General features: G+C 52.3%; 2 protein-coding genes, 1 long non-coding RNA gene and 2 gene segments (V, D, J or C); 1 reads left to right on the plus strand and 4 right to left on the minus strand.

Annotated features, from left to right (window-relative positions):
• Positions 1 to 17326, minus strand: part of LOC102940154 (immunoglobulin epsilon heavy chain-like) — a 1331510-nt gene that overhangs the window by 877787 nt on the left and 436397 nt on the right. The window lies entirely within an intron of this gene.
• The window catches only part of LOC119568011, a 937337-nt gene that overhangs the window by 495690 nt on the left and 424321 nt on the right, over positions 1 to 17326 (minus strand).
• LOC102948108 overlaps positions 1 to 17326 on the minus strand; it is an 883083-nt gene that overhangs the window by 470182 nt on the left and 395575 nt on the right. The gene's annotated exons all lie outside the window — the stretch shown is intronic.
• Positions 1 to 17326, plus strand: part of LOC122462699 — a 480831-nt gene that overhangs the window by 421104 nt on the left and 42401 nt on the right. The window lies entirely within an intron of this gene.
• Positions 2384 to 17326, minus strand: part of LOC119567836 — a 57818-nt gene continuing 42875 nt past the window's right edge. Inside the window, 2 exon segments of the V gene segment in view lie at positions 2384 to 3036; positions 6463 to 6495. Coding sequence covers positions 2606 to 3036; positions 6463 to 6495 — 464 coding nt within the window.

The following is a 17326-nucleotide window of genomic DNA, read 5'->3' on the forward strand; positions in this document are numbered from 1 at the left end:
TTCCAAGCAAATATGTCCATAGCTCTACATGTCAGTGTTCCATTCCCAGCTCTGACACCGCCGAGCATTTACCCCATAACCCCTTCCCAGCTCTGACCCTTGCCTGTGTCCCTGTTCCCCATTGCCCTATTCCCATCTTCTCCTTCTTAGCAGGCCCAAATATACCTGCAATGCACGCCCACAGTCCCACCCCTTACAGTTTAGGGACATGTTCAATTTTGGGTCTGGTGTCTTCATCTCACCCCTTTTGTACCCCATGGGAGGGGTAAGGAGTGAGGTTGTGCTCCGGTCAGGGACAGGCATTTCTTTGGTCTTTTCATGTTTTATACCTCCCCCCACAATCCCTGTTGCCCCTCCTGACTGCCCCTGTTGATTTTGTCTTAAGATAGGGGTCGAGCCAATCTTAAAGTGTGCTCTGAGTAACACTTTAACTGCTAAAAGAAAAGGAGTACTTCTGACACCTGAGAGACTTACAAATTTATTTGAGCATAAGCTTTCGTGAGCTACTGAATGCATCCAATGAAGTGAGCTGTAGCTCACGAAAACTTATGGTCAAATAAATTTGTTAGTCTCTAAAGTGCCACAAGTCCTCCTTTTCTTTTTGTGAATACAGACTAACACGGCTGCTACTCTGAAACCGGTCACTTTAACTGTTCTTATCTGTTCCCATTGTACCAACAAATCCAACTGACTAGGCAGAAGCAACATCACAGTGTCTTTGTCCCTTGTTTTCACGTGTTAGTAGAAGAGTATCAAAAAGCCAAAGCCAAAATTCTATCCCAGGCTAACAAACAGACCTATATACTAACAGACAGCACTACTATAAGGTGGGTGCATAACTGGTTGTAAAACAGTGGTTTTACACTATCAGTGGTTCACAGTCGTGCTGGAAGGGCATAAGGAGAAGGGCTCCGCAGGGATCCGTTCTGGGTCCAGTTCTGTTCAATATCTTCATGAATGATTTAGAGCAGTGTTTCCCAAACTTGAGGCGATGCTTGTGCTGGGAAAGTCCCTGGTGGGCCAGGCTGGTTTGTTTACCTGCCACATCCGCAGGTTCAGCCGATTGCGCTGCACAGATACATAGTCAAAGACAATGAGTCCCCTGGTAAGGTGCTACATCGTTAACCCTTGTATGTATATGAGGTGCCTGGTGGGTGAGGAACTGTGAGGGATACAATTCATTAGTATTGTACTTACTGCCAGAAATATCTATTAGAATCATCGACTCTGACCGCCATCATTACACGGCCCATGATGACCACATGACTGATGACGATGAAGACAATCATGCTGCTGAAGCGAAGCAGTGGGGTCTGTAGGATGGGGCACTGGACTGGGACAGATTACCTTGGTTCTGTTACTGCCTTTGCCACTTGCGTTCTGGGTGACTTTGGACAAGTCCCATCTCCTCCCTGTACCTCAGTTTCCCCATATGTGAAGCAGGGTGTAGTACAAAGAGAGCACCTGCTAGATAAGACCTGGTATAAGGGCTTGGTGTACGACCTAAGACCTGACCTAAAGTCAGGCCCTGGGAATCTAAAGCGAAAATAGCAAGAGTCAAACTATGAGCAAAAGTCAGGGTCTGTTAGAAAGCAGATGCCGGCTTGCAGGCTAGCTACCCAGTGCATCATCTGGGCAAGGACAGGCCTGGTGCTACAAAAGCAGAAGCATTCCTATGCACTAAGTATTCACGTCAACACATTCCTTAAGGGTAGTTCCAGAACACCCCGATACAAGGTTATGAATGCTGCCCCAAGCACCTGCTTGGAAAGCTGGTGCCTTGAGCTGGCCCTGACAAGAACACACTCACCCCTCTTAAAGATCCGGTCAGTATGACAGACAGGGGGATGGATTGAGATGTTTCAATAGAAGCAACCTCTACCAGGTAAAGGGTGGTAACTAACAATGTTAGAGGGGCAATACCTAAGTTGTTTCTATCAGTGTATAAAAGAGGGGTCAGAGAGGGGGTGTCTTTGTCTAGGTGAGAAGGGAACAGAAAGTCTGGTGGTTGTCTTGGGTGGTCCATTGTCATGGGCATACATGGGCTAGTGTATCTGTAGACATTGAGCCGGGGAGCTGCTATCCTACCAATGCCACGGTACCCAGCATCTCTGCACTGCTGAGAAGCCACTTCCCCTTTTGGTACCGGCCCTGCTGTGCTCTGGTCACTGTGTCTCTGGCGCAGTGACAGGTGGCGGTGTCCGCAGCTGGGTCTTTTTCGTTTGTTTGTTTGTTATAAAGGAAACAAATAAATATGAATAGTCATAAGTCAGGGCGAATCTCAGCTCTGCAGCGCCGGCCCCTGAGCAGCGGGCTGGGGGGGGAAGGGTCCGGTTCACGGGGTCCCATGGGGCTGGGACCCGCTGGCGCTGGGAGAGAGTTGGGGCTGCGCCCCCTTCCCAGCAGTGCCCGGCTCCAGGGAGCTGTGCGGGGACCAGAGGGAAACGGTCCCCGGCAGGTTTAGCCGGATGGAGAAGGGGCCAATGGCTCGTTGCTTGGCTCGCTGGAGATCCCCCGTTCACTCCCGCGAGAAGAGCCGTTTGCGTGAGGCGAGCAGCGCTCCGCAATGCACCGGGAGGGGGGACGGAGTCAGGACACGAAAGAGTTAACCCGCGATGTCGGAGGTTTCAGTCCTGACGGCCCTTCCCCCGCCCGCGGCCCAGACAGGAGAGTTTGGCTTGTGTCGTTGCTGCCCCCATGCGGCCGGCGCGGGAAGTGCCGCAGCTCTGGTTTTGGTATCAGCATCGACCGTTTTACTCTCACTGTGTCTCGCACAGTAATAGCGGGCGGTGTCCTCGGGCTTCAGGCCGGTCAGCTGCAGATACAGCTCACTCTTGGCGTTATCCCTGGAGATGGTGAATCGCCCTTGAACAGCTGGGGAATACCATTGCTTGGATGCATCGCCTCTAATCTCAGCCACCCACTCCAGCCCCTTCCCGGGAGCCTGGCGGACCCAGTCCATGTAGAAGCTGCTGAAGGTGAAGCCGGAGGCTTTGCAGGAGAGGCGGAGAGAGTCTCCGGGCTTCTTCACACCCCCTCCGGACTCCACCAGCTGCACCTGGGACCGGACACCTGGGAATAAAGAGAGGTTGTTAATATCGATATAAAAGCAGAGGTAAGAAACTATTCTTCTAACTTTGTCAGTTATTCAGAGGAGGAAAATACCTTCCAAAGCTGCTGCAGCGAAAAATAAAAGGAGCAAAAATTGCATTTTCCCGGGTGCTGGAGGGGAAAGTTCTCAGGGGACTGGCTGGTCACTGCACCGACCCAGGGGGCTGCGGATTGTGTCTCCGGCTGCAGCCTGGGCAGGGAGAGCGACACATTTAAACAGGAAACTCTCGCCCTTATTTGCATGCCCCGCTCCTTATAAGAGACACACACTCTTACCCTTACTATTTTGAGTGATTAACTATCGGTGCAGACGGTCCCTTTCTCTGTGCTGTGCAGCCCCTGGGCGGCCGGGATACTGTTATCCCGGCGAGGACTAAAGTGATCTCTCACCCCTCAACACCATCTTATGGCCTGACAGAGCATGTTTCGGGTGGTTCAGTGCAGGACACCCCTTGTTCTTCATGGCCTTGGGATTAGAGGGTTGGAGAGAAAAATATTTGGCAGGAGAACGGGGGCGGTGCATGTGAGACTCTCTGGGTCCAAGAGGAAACTGAGGCACGCTTGTTTATAACAATGGAAGTCCTGGCAGTTAAAATTCAGGGGTTGCCTAATCTAGGATGGGACTTTCACGGGAGGATGAAGGAAGCACTGGGCTCTATGTTATTCAGTAGAAGCCGCGTTTTGGTCTCTCTCCAGCCCGGGGTCTTTTTCTCCCTCTGCCTCAGCCTCTGTCTGCAATTGCAGTGACCCCGATCTTAGAGCCCTTGGTCACGTGATTGTCCCCATTGACCCGAGGACCAGCGCTGGGCTGAGTGATGTCATCAAGGGCTGAGGGGCGGGGTCTTTTATCTCCATGGTGAAATTATGAAATTGCAGACATTTATTGTGCATCGGGATGTCTCAGCAACACCCATTGGTGCCAGCTGAGACTCAGGTCTTTGATTTACAGATGTCAGTGGGGTGAAAAGAATCCCTCAGTCCCTTTGGAAAGTTGCAGCTGTGCCCATATTCCCAGGCTCTGTCAGTGGGGCTTAGTCGGGCGCAGGGTGATCTCTGCCCCACAGCCCCACCCGGACTCTGCATTGCCCATTTGCATGTCCCGGTGTCCGTCCCTCCTCTTTGAACCAGGGGCTGTGATAGTTCCCCGGCCTCACGGCGGCCTTGTGGGGATTATCCGGGCGTGGGGAAGGGGTCTCCGGAGCCCCTGCCTCTGCGAAGGTCGGGTCAGTGGGGTCAGTGAAGGGGAGGGGTCGGGTCGGGTCACAGGGTTGCACTGGGCTGGGACACCTGCTGGAGAGTTAAATTTCCTGGGGCGGCGAGCGGTGTGTGTCTGGGAGTCTTTCTCTCGGTGAGGATGCAGGCAGCGCTGAAGGGAGACGATTATTAATCATGGAGATTCATATTGTTGCTCACATTCCCATTCCTGTTCCCACTCCTTCTCCTACTGCACTTCCCTCTGAGACCTAGGCTGTAAACTCACTGCGGTGGAGACAGGCCTTGTGTTCTGTCTTGGGACAGGTCCCAGCACTGTGGGGCTGTGGTCTGTGATTGGAGGCCTTAGGCGCTTGGCCCACAGCCACCCCCAACTGCAACACTAATAATAAAAATAGTCATAATAATAAGTAATAAATTCCATTCTCACCTTCATACCCCAATAACCACCCCCGACACTCATCTTTCCATTCCCCTCTCCAGTCTGAGGCATGTTCTCTTTAATATCCCCGCGCTCATTCTCACGCACGCTGGTGTTCTCATTTCAGAGTAGCAGCCGTGTTAGTCTGTATTCGCAAAAAGAAAAGGAGTACTTGTGGCCCCTTAGAGACTAACCAATGATCTCATTAACACTCATCTGCCTGTTTGCATGTTTTTACATTTTCCTTTTCCCTCTACCGCACCTCTCCCGTGTCCAGACACAGGCCCTTTCCTGGTCTCTTTCGCACTCACCGTTCCATTCCTGTTCACACTGAGATTCCTACTCCCATCCCTACTCAGATTCCCATCGCAGGGGGAGGAGCCTGGGCATTCGGCCCTGAGGTAATTCTAAGCACTGACAGAATCAGGGCAGAGTGTCTGAATGTGCTCCCGGTAATGGTACCAACCAGTGCAAAAGTCACACCCAGGAAGCCACATGGCCTATTAAGCAGGATGCTGCAGTGAACCAGAACAGCACAAAGGGGTTTCTTCTTGGGAGGGGGCGTGACAGAGGTTGAGGGGTCAAGAGTGTGTTAAGGCAGGGGAAGTGGAGATGGAAGGAGTCTTTATGAGCTAATTCATGCCTGTAATTACACATCTATATTCTTATATGTCTGCTGTGAAAATAAGCGTGGGGAAGAAAGTGAAATTAAAACCCTGGTTTCTTTGTTGAGGCTCCTTTGGGAACAACGGGCTCGTTGGTACTCGCAGCCCTTGAGCGCCACCAGTCGATGCATTCTCGTGCAGTTGCAGAGGAAGGTTTTGGCTGAGGCCGGTTCCCTTTCCCTCTGATGTCTGCCCAGTAAACACAGGGCGGGGTCTTTTCTGGACTCAGGCTGCCAAGGTTTTGCAGAACTGGGAGCAGAGCCCACGTGTTCCCAGACCAGCCCCACGGGCCGGCGACTACACAGCTGTGCTCCAAAAACAAACGCTCCGAATGGAGCCGTCTCAGCGGGACTGCGCCGCTTCCCGGGAACAGGGCGGCTTGCCGCAAAGGAGGGAAGGGCCTGGGACCAGCCAATCCTGATGACAAAGGAGCCAAACCTGGGCGAGATGAGGCGATTGCCCTAGAAAGAGCAGCAGGGGCTGCAGTGACAGTGGGACGCTCAGTGCTTGCCCGGCAGAGAGTCCTGGGGGCTAGGCCTGAGACTCCAGCCAGGCGGGGTAGTTGATGGGGCAGAGTGTAAGCCCCCCCAGTCCCAGTGAGGAAAGGCCGGTCCCTGGATCCCTGTTTTCTGTGGCACTCGAGTTGCTTAAAGCAGCAGGGTAAATCCGACCCATTTCAAACCGAACAGACTGCATCGCTTGTGAGAACCCCCAGCCCCTAGACTGTCGGTGTCAAGCCAGCTGGGAGTTTCTCTGCTGACCGCAACGGGAGGTTTCTCCTCACTGTGAAGCCCACACAGTAATACCGGGCGGTGTCCTCGGATTTCAGGCCGGTCATCTGCAGGTACAACAGGCTGTTGGGGTCATCTCTGGAGATGGTGAATCGCCCTTTTACCGAGTCACTGTAGTCTATGCTGGTGCTGTAAATCCAGGCGATCCACTCCAGCCCCTTCCCGGGAGCCTGGCGGACCCATCTCATCCTGTAGCTACTGAAGGGGAACCCGGAGGCTTTGCAGGAGAGGCGGAGAGAGTCTCCGGGCTTCTTCACATCACCTCCGGACTCCACAAGCGTCTGGGACCGGACACCTGAAAATAAAGAAGAATTATGGGAAAACTTAGTATCTAGGGCAACAGAATAACAATCTCCTGACTCTACAAGCTATGAAAAGGGAGAAAATACCTTAACACGCTGATGCAATGAGAACGAGAGACAACCAAAGCCTCATTGTCCCTGTGTTTGGAGAGGAGAGTTTTCAGGGGGGTTGTCTGGTGACTGCCCAGAGACAGGGGGCTGCAGATTGTCTGTCTCACAGCCGTGGAAGTGAGAGAGAGACATTTAAACAGGAAACTCTCCCCCTATTTGCATATCTCCCTTCTTATAAGAGACTCCAATTATTTCCTAGAGCCAACTCGGTTTCTTTGTGTGTGGCTCAGAGATGGGCCGGCAGTTTATCTCTGGGGTACCCCCCTCTCCCAGTCGGAGGACTCACTCGACCGCATTAGAGCTTCCTATGTGACTGTAAGGAGTCCAGTTCGCATCTTCTTTGTCCTCTCCCTAACTCCCACATTTAACCCTGACCCTAAGGAGAAACCTGAACCTTAACCTTTATATTGATTTGAACCTGAAAACTAAAGGGATACCTTCGTTCTACCACTAAATCCTGATTTCTTCCCTAAATGTAAATTCTAACCCTGACTTTTAATATTAGGCCTCACCCTCCATCACTACTTGGAATCTAACACTAACACCTGTCCTAAAACCTAACGATAAAGATAAATCCATACCCAAAATTTAACACTTAACTGAACACAAACCTAAATTTGTACTCTATCCCTATTTCTAAGGGTAACAAATAACCCTAATCTTTAACATTTACCCTAATCCTAACCATAAATGTATAAAATAACTGTAATCCTAAAATTTGCCCTAATATTAAACATGACGTGTCACATTAACCTTTAACTGTAGCCCGAACCTCAAATTTATACTCTGTCTCTCAGTCCTAACCCTATTTGTAACCATAAACCTGAACTGTAACCCAAAACCTAGAGCTAATCTTAACGCTAAATTTTAATCCTACCTGGAGGCTTGAAGTCTTGCCGTAACCCTAAAGTCTATACCTTAATGCATGGGGGGATAGGAGTTACATGTTAATGTTAATGGAGGTGGGGCAGAATAAATAAAATCACATAATGTTTAGTAGCCTCGGAGGCAGAAGTGCCAATAGTCCATTGTGGTTTATTGAAAACTGCTTTAACGTTTGAAGCCATTACTTTGAGTCTGAAAGGAGTTTCCTTCTCCTGCATGCAGGCTGTTGGACTCTGTAGGGAAGCTTGTGATCTGGATTTTTAACAGTCACTTTGCGAAGAGCCATGGTAGATCAGGATGGGGATGGGTTGTGCCTCTCTCCCTTCAGGAGCAGCCTGCTTTGTCTCTCTCTGTCTTTGGTTCTGGTGTGTTAGGGGGTCTGGATTCTGAACAATAATAAAGTACTATAAAGTTGCTGCTTTTCAGGAAGAATAGTGTGTGTGTGCGTGCGCTAATTGTTCTGTGTGCATTTTCTTTAGTCTGCTCATGTGTAAATAGAGACGGAGCTGTCTTTGGAAGTTGTGAGTCCCCCCTCCCCCACCCGGGGTTATAGGCCAGTAGCTGTTGGTATAGGAAGTATGATAGTAAAGTGTCCACTCCCACGTCTTCGTGGAAGCCTTTTGGACCCAAGGCATGACATAAAGGTTCATCTTACATCCAGCTACAGCGCATGTCTGACTTTTTCACTGCTGGATCCAATTGGGTCAGGACAATCTAACAAAAGATGCCATGGAGAGGAAAGCAATTGTTGAAAAGTGATATGAATAGTGAATAATTACATTAAAAGGGTCTGGGTCCCGACTCTGCCTTGATGTGAACCTCATGAGGCCATTCCCAGCTGTGCAAAGAGGAGGGAGGAATGATTTGCACCCACTTTGCTCTTACATTCCTTAGGTGTTAGAGGGGTTGTAGGTGGGTTTCATTTGCGTCCAATCAACTTCCGGGGCCAGTCCCTTGAGTTAGAGCAGGGATGACTCTGTCCTCTAAAGTGTGGTTCAACTGTCTGTTCAAAAACTCGACGTGAGAGTCCAGTTGGTCAAATGAAGTTTCATAATGCGAAGAGCATCGTGGTGGGGCGGGAAGGGAGTCCCCAGTGGGTCAGATCTCTTGTCTGAGGTGCTACTGTCAGTATTTAACCAGGAAGTGGGAGCGGTCAGCTTTGCATATACTGGATTGACCTGAAGGGGTTTAAGCCAGGAAGCAGGGAGTGTGTGGGGCCTGGGTTGGTGTATGGAGCGCTGGGTTCGGGTGGGTGGCCAGAGAATCTAGCAAAGGCTGGGAGGGTCTCTCTTTAATACATTGATACTTGATCAGAGATCACACCCAGTATGGAGCAATGGGCAACAAGATGGAATATTGTCTGGGAATTATATAGATAAAACCTGACTTTACTCAGGGCCTGGTGACCCTTCCTATTCCTGCGCCCAGTGGGGTATTGTTTATGGATCTGCAGCCCTCTGCAGCCCATGGGATAACGGGAAATCTGTACCTGGTGTTTCTGTATGATCATTTGTAGGTTTTGGTTCACTGTGCACCTTGCACAGCAATACCGGGCGGTGTCCTCGGTCTTCAAGTTGATCATTTGCAAATAAACCATGTTGTTGGGATTGTCCCTGGAGATGGTGAATCGCCCTTTGATGGAATCAGGGTCATATGTAGAGGTGACTTGAATTTGGGCAACCCACTCCAGGCCCTTCCCAGGACCCTGCTGGAACAAATTCATGTTGTAATCACTGAAGGTGAATCCAGAGGCTTTGCAGGGAGAGGCAGAAAGAGTCTCCAGGCTTTTTCACATCCCCTCTGGACTCCAGCAGCTGGACGTGGGACCGGGCACCTGGGAATAAGGACAAGTTTAGAAATGGTATTAAGAAATGAAGTGAGCTGTCGCTCACGAAAGCTTATGCTCAAATAAATGTGTTAGTCTCTAAGGTGCCACAAGTACGCCTGTTCTTTTTGTGGATACAGACTAACATGGCTGCTACTCTGAAACAAGAAGAGGCCTCAGCGGGCTCCTTATCCTGTGTTGTGAGGCACCTGGGCTGGGGGATCATGCCTGCGCTTTTACCTAAGGAAGAAGTAAAATGATCTCAAATCCCAAGACATCCTTCCCTGGCCAGACACAGTGTGTTCTTGGGTCAGGGAAAAGCTTCCCTTATTCCTCATTGCCTTTGGGTTAGACTGTGGGGGACAAGAGTATTTGGCAGCAGGACCAGAATCTGAGAAACTCTCTGAGGACAAGGGGAAGCAGGTTCAGCGTTTTGTAGCCATGGGAGACCTGACAGTGACAATTGGCTGACAGCTAATGCGGGATGGGAATGTCACACAAGACTTTGGGGAGTCCTGGGCCAAATCTCATTCAGTGGGAGCTGCGTTCTGTGACCCTAGTGCCCCCCTGATCCCCCACCCACGGGCCTCTGCTTCTTCCTCAGCAGCCGCCTCCCCCGAGTGACCCCATGAAATCCCACCGTGTTCCTGTCCACAACCCATAGTCATGTGACTCTCCCCAATGCCCTGGGTGCCAGCGCTGGGCAGTGATGTCATCGGGGGCTGAGGGGCGGGGCCTTTTATCTCCATGGTGACTCTGTGACATGGGGGCACTGTATTGTGGGCAGGATCCTGAGCTGCACCGTTTACACCAGGGCTGTGATTTCCAGCTGTCAAATGGATGGAAAAAATGCTCGAGTCTCCTTGGAAAGTCCCGGCGGTGCCCCATCCCCCGGCGCAGCGGAGCGGGGTTTATTCCGGCGCCGGGTGATCTCTGCCCCCCAGCCCTGCCCGGACCCTGAATGGCCCATTTCCACACCCCAGCCTCCATCTCTCTGCCTCAGTCCCCCGCCCCGAACCAGGGGCTGTGATAGTTCCGCGGCCTCGGGGGGGAATAAAGGCAGTAACCACGTGTGAAGGGTGGAGACGCCCCGGTGAGGGGCCTCCAGGGCTGGTGTAACCACTAGGTGAACTAGGCGGCCGCCTAGGGTGCCAAGATTTGCGGGCGCCAAAAAGTGGTGCCCAAATTTTTTTTAAACTATTGCTTTGGGGCAGGTACCTGTCAGTCTCCAGCGCTCGGGCCATGCAAGGGCCAGCAGCCTCTTCACCTCGGAGTCTCCCCCACTTGCCCAGGGGCCGCTCCTCCTCTCAGGCTCCCCGGCCGCTGCCACCGTGGCCGCCTGGAGGACACGGGCCGGGAGCGTCTCCACGGAGGAGACGCAAGGCGCTGGGCTCAGCTGGGGCCCCGCACCTGCCAGCCGAGAGCAGCAGGAACCGGGTGCCGCTCGGGGGGAGCCGGGTGGCCCGAGCCCAGGGCAGCAGCAGCCTCCGCAGCAGCAGGGGCAGGCGGGGAGCGTAGGCGCCCTGGGCTCGGGCCATCCGGCTCCCCCGAGTGATGCCTGATTCCTGCTGCTCTCAGCCGGCAGGTGCGGGGCCCCAGCCAAGCCCAGCCCCTTGCGTCTCCTCCGCGGCGGCACCCCCCGCCTGCATCCTCCCGGGCGGCCGGGGAGCCTGAGAGGAGGGGTGGCCCCCGGGCAAGCGGAGGAGACTCCGAGGTGAAGAGGCTGCTGGCCCTGGTGCGGCCTGAGCGCTGGAGACGGACAGGTACCTGCCCCTGCCCTTTCCTGGCACTGCCTGCCCCCCAGCCCAGTGAGTGTTACCTGCCCCACCAGCCTCAGTGCCCTGCCCCACACTGTCAGCCACCCCAAGCCCACTGTGACACCAGCTCCCCTTGGCAAAGGGCCCCCGATCTTCACAAACAGCTGTCACCGCAGGCCTGACAAACTCACTGCACCCCACATGTGTCTTACAGGGCACTGACCCACAAAGAGGAACGTGGAAGGGATCTACACAAAGCTGGTAACTTGTCAAGAGTGAGAATCTTTGTGAGATGTGTGCATGGGTAATACTGAAGGAATAATGTATTTACCTTAAAAGTCTGCTTTACAGACTTGGAGCAGAAATTAGTCACCAGGGGATAATGGCCCTTTGGGGCAAGGGGGATTTGTCACCCGGCTAACTTGGCTGGTGATGCAATGCAAGGCTCAGTTGTTTAGCTTTGCACAGACTTCGAATGGGACACCATGAGAGGCGACGGCAAACAACTGAAACACCTTGAAGGGAAAAAAGAAACAATACAAGAGCCGTTACCCGTTCTGAGAGGCTGTTTATAATGCTACGTTTACTAGTTTTTGGAGGGGGGGGCACAGTGGAGGGGGAGGGGAAGGAGGGTGGCAAGGTGGAAGTTTCACCTAGGGCGCAAAATATCCTTGCACTGGCCCTGGGGGCCTCACATCCATTATAACGAGCTAATGACCTTCCGCTGCATTAATGGGATAAACATCCCAGTTTGCTGAAAGGGCCAGAGCCTCCCTGGTGTAAATCAGGAGTAACTCGAGTCGAGTGAAAGCAGTTGCGGTGACTTTACACTAGCGGAGGATTTGGCCCCTAGAGCAATTCTCTCCACCCCTTGGGTCTGATGCAAACCCCAACGCGCTTGTCCCCTTTACACTGAGAGACGCTGGCCTCTGAGTCTGACACAGAGACGGGCCCCGGGAGAGCCAACGTGCCAGGTCTGTGAGGGGAGAGTGACTCAGAACAGGACTCACTCCGGATTGCGGTTCACAGATGAAGCGAGGGATCTCTGCACTCAGGGGGCTCTGGGCAGGAAGGGGAGACATATTGCCCAGGAACGGAAGGGTTAAAACTGACGGGCGGTTTGTGTCCCATTCCCCCGGGTGCCGGGTCTCCTGCCCGAGCCCGAAGCGGGGGGTGTCGCTGCTGCCCCGCGTGGCCGCCGGGAGAAGGGCGATTCCGCCGCCTGGGTATTTGTACGATCACAAACCGGTTTGGTGTCACTGTGTCTCCCACACAGTAATAGCGGGCGGTGTCCTCGGGCTTCAGGCCGGTCATTTGCAGATACAGCTCACTCTTGGCGTTATCCCTGGAGATGGTGAATCGGCCTTTCACTGCATCGAGGTAGGATGTACTACTCCCATCGTACTTTATAGCAGCGACCCATTCCAGTCCCTTCCCGGGAGCCTGGCGGACCCAGTTCATCCAGTAGCTGCTGAAGGTGAATCCAGAGGCTTTGCAGGAGAGGCGGAGAGAGTCTCCGGGCTTCTTCACATCCCCTCCGGACTCCACCAGCGTCTGGGACCGGACACCTGGCAATAAAGACAGGCCATTAATATCGGTATAAAAACAGCGAGAACACAACATTCTTCTAACTCGGCCAGGTGTTCAGAGGAGGAAAATACCTTCCAAAGCTGCTACAGAGACAATGACAAGGAGCAAAAATCCCATTTTGCCGGGTGCTGGAGGGGAAAGTTCTCAGGGGACTGGCTGGTGACTGCACCGACCCAGGGGGCTGCGGATTGTGTCTCCGGGTGCAGCCTGGGGAGAGGGAGGCAGAGATTTAAAGAGGAAACTGTCTCCCTCATTTGCATGCCCCGCTTTATAAGAGACACACACTCCTGCTGTCAGTGATCGGATTGACTCGCCCTTGGGCTCCGGCTGCAGGAGTCAGACTGTCCCGTCCTGTGTGTCTGTGCAGCGCCGGGCACAGGGCTCTGGGGTCCTCCTGACACTTTCGGACCCTGGGAGGAATGAACAGCTCCCTGCAGGGACTGTATTTCCTCACACGGGAACTGAGGGTCTGGCTTTTTTGACCTGATATTGGTGACTGTGGGGGACTCAGCTCTGGAGCCCGGATCCACAAGCATAAGCACCATGCAACGTCCGGTCAGGGGGGTCAGTGTCCGGTGCGGGGAGGCGCGAAGTCTTGTCTCTGGGATCCATTGGGCTGTGCCACCCGCTAGAGAGGGAAGATTTCCCATGGCGCTGGGAGGGATTTGGGAGGGAAGCCTCTTTCCCTTCCCTTCCGGCAGCGACCGGCTACACTGAAATGATCCATGACACTGGGAACGTGATCTGAGCAAGCCTGGCTCATGCTTTGGAGCAGGTCTGGGGACCGCCTGTGGGTGCAGATGGGAGAAACTGCTGGGGGAGGGGGGAGTCTGAGGACAGAGTTAAGTTTTGCCGTGGAGACTCCCTGACATTAATGTGCCAAGGGCGGGGTCTCTGGGTGTTTTTCTTTCGGGGAGACTCGAGGAGGATTCAGGCTACAGTGAAGGAAGATTATTATGCATGGTTGAGATTTATATTCCTGTTTATATTTCCATTCCCACTCCACTTCCCATTTACACTCAGATTGTAAACTCGGCAAGGGGGGGTCCCGTCCTCTGTGTGAGCTGGAATTGCCTGGGTCCATCAGAGTGGGGCCGAGCTAAGGGGGTAAAGGTAGTTGGGGTGAGGACTCAAATCCTTTCGCTAGCCCATTTCACCGGGGTAATCTATAAGCCAGGAAAGTTCCCCACAGTAGCTGGACCATTCCCCCGCTTACATAATTGGCATCACGAACAGGATCCTATCCACAGGGTCCACCCCATTGGTTTCCTGGTTGAGATCTGACAGCACTGTCCAGGCCTGGTCAAGAACCCTGGTCAAGAATGGCTGGAACTGAAGAACTAGGGGCCCACTTTGCTGAACTTGTGCACAGATGATCAGACCAAGCTGAGGCATGACAACAAGCTAGAACAGAACAGAGAGAAGCCGTATCACTGGCTAAGGCAGTAATAGACCATCAGGCAGCAGAAGCTAAGAAACCCCCTACTATTTATGTCCTACGGGAGCAGAAAGTCACAGAGTTTGGTGGCTACCAACAAGACCAGGAGACATTACAGTAGAGGAGTGAGTCAAGTCTGTGAAGGCAAGTCCGTGTGTGCTAAGAGTACCTGAAGAGGATCATATGGACTTCATAGAGGAGCACCTCAAGGGCCAAGGCCAAGGCCACAGTTAAGCTCATGGCAATGGCAGACAAGAAAGATGTGAAAAAGGTATTTGAACTCCTCCTGGAAGAGTACGGAGGCAAGGTGTCACAGTTACAATAAAATAGCCTCATGGGAATGTCCCAGGCATGATAAAATTGCCCCCCATGAGGTCTCCTGTGTAAGCACCAGCCTTGTATATTGCTGCCGCCTATATAGGCATGTGCATGGGAAAGGATTTTGGGAGGGGTTGAAGGTGTGAGTGTGGAGTGAAAGATTCCTTTGCAGGTTGTGAGAGGCCAAAAGGGGAGGAAGGGAGAAAGGAATGGGTTAACTCGACGATCCAGCTAGGTGCGAAGAAAAGAAGCCACTCAAGGCCAATGCTCCCAAGCAGACTCTCTGATGCCAAGAAAGACGGGGGCCTGGATTCCAACCCCAACCAGCTGTGGAAACAGAGCAGTAAACTGAACAGGACTGCAGGGGATTAAGAAAACTAGTGAGACGGCAAAGGTCAGTGAATGGGAACATAACAACCCTGAAGCCGATGTGTTTTGGTGAAGCCAAGGAAGCCTCGGAAGGCCGGTTTGGACTGATACAAAGAGCACGGCGGACAAAGGTCCCTGGACGAAACGCCCCCAGAAGAACCCAGGACTTAAAACCTTCCCGAGAGCTGAAGTAAGTTGGAGATCAACAGCGGACCCTTAATGACCTGAGTACAGGACAGAATTCCCATCCACCTCTCCCCCCGCTTCTTCGTACGTTACTCCCGGGCTTGGCCAGCCTCGGGTAGTGCATGTGTGAGTATGAAAGTGGATTAGGGCTGGGGCATTAACGCTTCCTTCCTTCCTCTGAGTGAGGTGGGGAACCCCCAGCACTCTCCGCTGTTATTTTACTTTATTTTATTAATAAAGCTTTAAACTCAGTCACTGGGTGTCCTCAGTCATCTCCTCCCCTAACGGTACTGTGGCCTCAGACTGATCACCTGACGCCTCAGGCAGATTGGTAACTTAATCTGTCACAAAGGTACCTATTGGAACCAGACGAAAGCAGTTATTTGAGAGCAAGCAGGAGCCTGGTGAAACTGTCTGTCCATATGCAAATGAGATCCAGGAGAGAATGAGCAAATTGGAGGGGCGAGACCATCGACGAGTTCCAGACCCAGATATGTTTCTGAAACAGCAGTTGGTGCTGGGGCGTCAGGATGATTCCTTCCAACGTGAAATGAAAAGGAGGTTTAAGGAAGAGCCCAGTCAGAAGTTCCATTAACTCAGGCTGGCTGCCATTATGTAGTCAGAAGAAGAGGAAGTTCCTGTGGCAGACATGGCCAAGCTGAAGTCCTGTCCACGAAGTGGGGGCCAAGTGAATGCAAGTGCTGGGGGAAAGATCCTGCCCCAAACACAGTTAACACTGGAAAGATTAAGTGAAGCTGTCCAAAAACTGGCAGTCCAACAGCTGAAAGTGATGACTGAGGTGATGAAAGGAAAAACCTCCACTAAAATGCCAAAGTACCAAGGACACCAGGATCCTGAAGACCGCCACTGCAGGATGAGCAGGGAAGGTATATTTGTTACACTTGTGAAAGGGCAGGGCATACTAGCCGAGAATGTCCACTGAGAAGGAGAAGAAAGTCCCAGGCGCTGGAAACCGATGGGGCACCAGGAGCAAGTGGTCCATCTACAGTAGAAGGCCAAGCAGCGACAGAAGGATTCCTCGGCCTGTCGTTGGTGGAAAATCACTCTGCATACAGTGTTGAAAGGGACACGGACAGTGCCAGGATATCTAGCAAGTTCCGTAAGTGAAGATTTGGAGACTGTCTAACTGCTGAAGTATGTATAGCAGGGGTGAAAACCAGATGTTTGTTAGATACTGGCTCAGAAGTCACCACCATTACTGAGTCGCATTTTCAAAATTATCTGAAAGACAAGGAGCTGACCATGCACAGCACACAGTTTCTATGTCTAACAGTAGTTAATGGACTGGCAATCCCAGTGGTGGGATGCCTCAAAGCAGACATAGACTACGTGGGTCAGACTCTGGCAGGGAAATGCATCTTCATCCTAAAAGACAAAGCCTGTGAAGGGAGCCATATGGGAGAAGGAGTCCCAGGGATTCTAGGGATGAACATCATTAGTGAGCTGAAGGAGCTACTGTTGCCAGTAGAAGGAACCAGGAGGATAAATTGCCATGGGCACCCCGAGAAGAATGCTGTGCTGAGTCGAGTACTGGCTCGAGCGGAGAGACAAAACCATTGACTGGGCCCTGCAGGGCAGATTGGAAATGTTAAAGTGGACAGAAAACAGAAGAGTGTTGTTCCTCCTCGGAGAGGGAGGATCCTTGATGAACACTGCTGGGTCCCAGGAAATACCAATAGATATGGAGCTCTTGTAGAGCCTACAACTGGGGTAAACCTACCGAATGGGCTCCAGCCAGCCAATGTCTGACTAATGCCATCAAAGGAAGAGGACCAGTGAGTCTTCTGAACTCAAGTATGAAGGCTGTGGAGTTGCATCCTCAAAACAGAACTGCAGAGGTACATTGGCCTGTGGGAGTGGTTCCTCTGGTGAAGGTAACATTTGAGGAGAATGGAAATGTGCTGCGGGTGACAAGGAGGGAGAAGGGAGGACGAGCTCCCTTTCCTCAAGAAAGACGTGGTGAGAGACTGTCGGTTCCAGTTCACGCAGCACGCCAGGGGCTGATGTCTGCACAGGTGGCTAACTTAAGGGTGTTCCCAGAGAAACATCAAGAAGTCTTTTTTAAGGATCCGGTGAATAGTTTGGATGACTTGGTCAAAGGTCACCATCACAGGCTGAAGACAGCCTGTGAATTTGCTCTCAATACAACTAAAGACAAAGAGCAAAGGAGGAAAAGGACTTAGGATCGCAAGTCCAGTGGGGCTCTCCTCAGGCCTGGTGACCGTGTACTAGTTCATAACTATAGACACCAGGGGGGTAATAAAATACAGGACAAATGGGAGTCAAGTCCCCACACAGTAGTCGCTCACAACCCCTCCAGACTC

This window comes from Chelonia mydas, chromosome 13 (genome assembly GCF_015237465.2).
Source record: "Chelonia mydas isolate rCheMyd1 chromosome 13, rCheMyd1.pri.v2, whole genome shotgun sequence".
NCBI lineage: Eukaryota > Metazoa > Chordata > Testudines > Cheloniidae > Chelonia > Chelonia mydas.